This window comes from Sinocyclocheilus anshuiensis, unplaced genomic scaffold (assembly GCF_001515605.1).
Source record: "Sinocyclocheilus anshuiensis isolate Anshui unplaced genomic scaffold, SAMN03320099.WGS_v1.1 scaffold429, whole genome shotgun sequence".
NCBI lineage: Eukaryota > Metazoa > Chordata > Actinopteri > Cypriniformes > Cyprinidae > Sinocyclocheilus > Sinocyclocheilus anshuiensis.
Window position 1 is genome coordinate 384885 of NW_015539859.1, and position 5176 is coordinate 390060.

The 5176-nt window shown below is 38.7% G+C and overlaps 1 protein-coding gene across 2 annotated transcripts in view; it reads left to right on the plus strand.

Moving 5' to 3' along the window:
- Positions 1–5176, plus strand: part of LOC107684878 (synapsin-2-like) — a 10565-nt gene that overhangs the window by 454 nt on the left and 4935 nt on the right. Inside the window, exons 2-4 of one of the 2 annotated variants that reach the window (XM_016481251.1) lie at positions 835–1153; positions 3942–3999; positions 4087–4178. In XM_016481251.1, coding sequence (XP_016336737.1) covers positions 837–1153; positions 3942–3999; positions 4087–4178 — 467 coding nt within the window. In that variant the 5' untranslated portion in view covers positions 835–836. Of the gene's footprint in view, positions 1–603; positions 1154–3941; positions 4000–4086; positions 4179–5176 lie in introns of those variants that run through there. The other variant, XM_016481250.1, reaches the window with a different exon arrangement.

Sequence of the window (5176 nt, forward strand, 5' to 3'; positions counted from 1 at the left end):
TCTGTTTTGGTCGATCCAATCTCAAGAACCTCGCTAAATACATGTGTTAATGCAATTCAGTTTCGATTGACCAACCACTGGAGGTGCTCAACATTTGAGGCCACACTGACATTGCATTGGCTCATGTGGTCAAATGTGTTTGAACAGCTGCAGAGGAACACCTACTCACTCAACATGTAAGTATTATGGGACAAATTGTGGGAAAATGTGCCAAAAACATGTATTGTCAGTAGGAATCTCAAGAGAAATCTAGGTTCATCATCCCTCAGGCTGTCAAGATTGCATATGGGTTAATAATAAATTAAGGTTGCACTATATATAAATAAGAGAGATTAATAAATAGCTTAAAGGTACTGCAACACAAATCTCTTGCCTGCAAGGATCAGGGGTGAGCTGTGGTAAAGAATGCAGTAGAATGTGGTGTGAGAGCTCATGTAGTTCAAGCAATATCTCTAGCTGTATCTGCGAGAAAAACAAAATAGTAATTCTAAGCTCATTTGCATTCTATTTTCCCATGCATGCGCTACGGGAAACCTTTTTATTTAGTATACTGTCTTGTCATGAAGGATGCGATCAGGCAGTCTAGCATGGGGGAGGGTAGAGAGAGCAAGCATCTCATGCAGGGATGCAGCAAGCGTCTGATTGGCTGCATATATACACGACATCAGAGCTGGAGAAAGCAGAGAGGAGAGGAAACACTGCGACGCAAGGAGGGACCCCAGCATCTCACTTCTCACTTCTGAGCTTCTCCTGCTGGGATAAATCCCCTGAATGTAGGCGCTTGACATCTCCACATCTATTTCCAAAGCAGCGCTCCTCCTCTAGTCTCTTTAGCCATGAACTACCTGCGCCGGCGTCTGTCGGACAGCACCTTTATCTCCAACCTGCCTAATGGCTACATGTCAGACCTGCAAAAACCTGATCCTCCTCAGCCTCCCCCTCCCGGACCAGCCTCAGGACCAGCTCCAGAGTCCCCGGGCCAGGAGAGAAACCCCATCCAACCCCAGCCTCTGGGCACGGGATTCTTCAGCTCCATCACCAGTGTGGTGAAGCAGACAGCCGCCTCAGCAGGGCTGGTGGAGCAAATGCCTGTGCCTGCATCATCCAAGAGACACAAGCTCCTGCTGGTCATCGATGAACCACAACAGGACTGGTGAGAGCAACGATTTTCACTTGAGCTCCCTGTTAAGGCTGATTTTTTCTAATCAGGCTGTATTTGGCTTCTCCTCATTTTTTAAATCCTTATCTGTTGAGTTATTTATTTAGTGCAAAGTTTAATCATTTAATTTTGTTTGGTGGAGAAAAACAAGAAGATATAGTAAAGGCACACTTTCATAATTAACATCTTTCATTCACAAGCTTCATGTTGTTATTGACTGGGAAAAGGCAACGCCATCACTGAATAAATCTTAAGTCTCACTGATCTACATGCCTAAAGTGTGTTTGATTAGTAATGATATTACACTCACTGTCTATAGTGTGAGCGTGGTATTAACACAAGGTGACAACTTAACACATAACAATGTGGTTATTTAGAAAATAATAGTGAATTATTAATATCAATGTGAAAGAATGGGTGAATCTAAGGAGCAGGAATATCTGAGGCATTTCCTGAGTTTAGATAAATCAAGTGGACTCTGCAAATTGATGACAACAATCATTTCCTCAAAAGATTAGTGGGAATTATAGTAAATGCATGATATCCTTTAAACCTGTATTTGCATTAGCATACAGAAGAAATGGTCATATATTGTTTAGTCTTGCAGAGGGTACGCTGTTAATTTGTGTGGTAGGCTGTAGATTTTTGTGATACAGTATAAAAGATTTAGAGAATGAGTTCAGAGACAGACAAACTGGCTAAACTGATTGCTTTCTAGCTGCTTTGAGATGTCACATATCATATCATATCATATTTTTATGTTTGGTGTAAATAATCCTGTCTGTATCAAAGCTCCAAAAAACATGTAATAACCTATAATGCGGATACAGGTACAACAGGTACTATATTAAATACATTTTATGTTTAAAGGGTCTGTTGTTAATATTAATAATATGGATCTTATTCCATTAAATCTTGCTCACGGGACATTCATACCTTTAGAGAAGTGTTAATTATTTTATTAGAGTAATTGTTGAGTAATGTGTGTAATATACATGTTTAGATGAGAATAATTTGGGATTAAATGGGTCACTAATATCCAACGTGACCATTAGTTTGTGTGTTTATGTGAAGGGTCAGGAAGGAGGTCTGTTGTGTTATGTGTGTGTTATGTACATGTTTCTTGTTGTTTAAAGGTGGATCAGCAGTGCACATCTGTTGCAAAGCAGGGGTGACAGAGAAATGATCAGCTGTGATTTTAGTCCAGTTCTGCCAACATAGTATCCGACAGCAAAGGAGCAGTCCCTGAAATTAGTGCACTGCACTGAATGACACTGTTGGTGAAATGTGTAATTACTAATAAGAAGTTTAATTATACTCACTGGTCTGAATTATAGCTCTTCATGTTACTGAGATGGCAGTAGCTCAGCAACCAACAGCCAGTTTGGCTGCTATTTTATCACTGTAGCTCTAATAGTCACCTTTATTTGTATAGCGCTTTATACAATACTGATTGTGTCAAAGCAGCTTTACAGTGTTAAACAGGAAAATAGTTTGTCAATAATGCAAGAAGACAATATCAAAGAGTCATTTTTCAGCTAAAGTCAGTTCATTGATGATTCAGTCATCATCAGTTCAGCTCTCTTCAATAGTGTCTGTGCAATCAGTCAAGCTTCCCCAACTAAGCAAGTCAAAGCAACCAAAACTCCATCAGTGACAGAAATGGAGAAAAAACCTTGGGAGAAACCAGGCTCAGTCGAGGGGCCAGTTCTCCTCTGGACAGACCAAACCAGCATGGTGTGCTTTAATAGGTTGCAGCACAGGTCAGATTGTGCAGAGGACTCGTCTGGTTCCCGTGGTCTTGTGCCGCTGGTCGACGAGGGGACGAGGTCTTCACTGGGGATCTATCTATCTATGCATGTCTATCTGTCTGTGCATCTAGTTGACATGATCTCCGCTGACATTCAGGGCTGTAGAGGTCGTCTCTAGGTGCTGATCCACCATCTGGACTGGATCCATATGGCTACAGTGACCTCAGAATTAGAATGAAAGAGACTAATATTAGCGTAGATGCCATTCTTCTAACGATGTAGTACGATGATCCAGTTGTCCTATTTAATGCAGCCTAAAAATCCTTTAACGGATTTGAATATTAACGAAATATTATGAAAATTAATATGTGATGAAATTACTAGTCATCCATTTTTTATATAAACTTATTATTATTATATATATTTTTTAAATTATTTTATATAATCATTTAGTTGGTGTCTGTGTGTGTGTCTAACCTCAGGTTGAAGTGAACATATTGATTCACGTTGTAGCTAGGCAATTTAATCGAGGAATTCTTGGAATGTCACATGAACTGCTTCAGGTGAAAAAATTAGCAAAAATGTTGATCACCATGGTAACTAGCCCACTGCACAATATGCCATCATCCTCATGCCAACATGCAAGGCACAAATACCACCTTCATATACGTTCCCACAAAAAAAATGTATAACAATTGTACAGGAGCTTGTCACTGGAGCAGTACACTATAAAGGACATCCTTGTCCCCTTTCACTGCTAAAAGGTTCGCAGTAGTACCTTAAGTGTAATAGTACCACATTGCTACTATTAAGGTACTAATATGCACCTTTTAGGTACAAATATGTCCTTTAAGGGATTATTAATGAACTCTCAAATGATAAAGCACATTACTATGTAATATTAAGTCAAGTTAATTCCACTTATGAATGCATTTCTGTATGATCCAATTTATTTTGATTATTATGAACAGAAAAAAAGTATATTTTAGTCCTATTTAAATCTCTTTTTAACACCCCCCCCTTTTCTACAGGACCAAACTCTTTAGAGGGAAAAAACTGAATGGAGATTATGATATTAAAGTTGAACAGGTGAGTTTATGAAAGTTACAAGACATATCAAATCAATCAAAATATTCTTATTTATTCAGTTACTGATTGATTGATTGTGTTTTTCAGGCTGAGTTTAGTGACATCAGTGTCGTGGCTCATGCTAATGGATCATATAACGTGACTGTGCAGGTTTTGCAGAATGAAAACAAAGTTGTCAGGTAAACTGGCATTTAAAATTTACCTCAAGCTATTCAAATTATAGTGCAATAACTGAGTTAATGTGCAATAACGATTGTATATTATCTAAAAATGTCAGTTTCTTTATGATTTTGTTATTGTGCATACAATAACAGCCAGCTAAGTTTCTTAACCTTCAATCAGTATGAAAGCTAAATTAACCCACTCAGAGAGATCTGACTTGATGTGTCACACATAAAAGCTATATCATTATACTGATATGTAATAAAGAACAATTGTAATAAAAGCCCATTCACAATGATTTGAGTGGCTTGTCACCAAGACAATGCTTCTGTGTAATTACGCAAATCAGTTTACTCAGTCTTCAGAGGCACATTCAAAACACTGTCTAAAATTACTATATAAGACATTATAGCATAGACCTTAATCAGGGAAGCACCATATTTACTTTTTGACAGAAGTGAAAAACGAGGATGTGAGGGAAAGAAGTACAGTGTGTTCAATGGATTGAACTGTTGTTAAAGGGTTAGTTCACCCAAAAATGAAAATTAGACTGCGTTTTACTCACCCTCAAGTCATCCTAGGTGTATATGACTTTCTTCTTTCAGCCGAATCCAGTCGGAGTTATATAAAAAATTGTCTTTGATCTTTCAAGCTCTATCGTTGCACTCAGCGGCTGTTGCATGTATCAGTCCAAAAGAAGTTAAATAAAAATCGCCCATCCATAAAAAAAAGTGTCTCACACGGCTCCGGGGGGTGAATAAAGGCCTCCTGTAGCGAATTGTTGCGTTTTTGTAAGAAAAATATCCATGTTCAAAACGTAATAATGACTTTAATGTAGCTTGCACTCACTGTTGTAAACAGAAGCAGCTCCGGGCAGATGACGTATGGAGGTGGGCTTTGCACATGCGCCGCTCAGAAGTGACGCACGCAGAAGCGCAGCCGAGAGATCAAAACAAAACAACGGTCACTAATTAGAAGTACAAAACGAGGATTTGTAAAGAAGAATGTCAGAGGA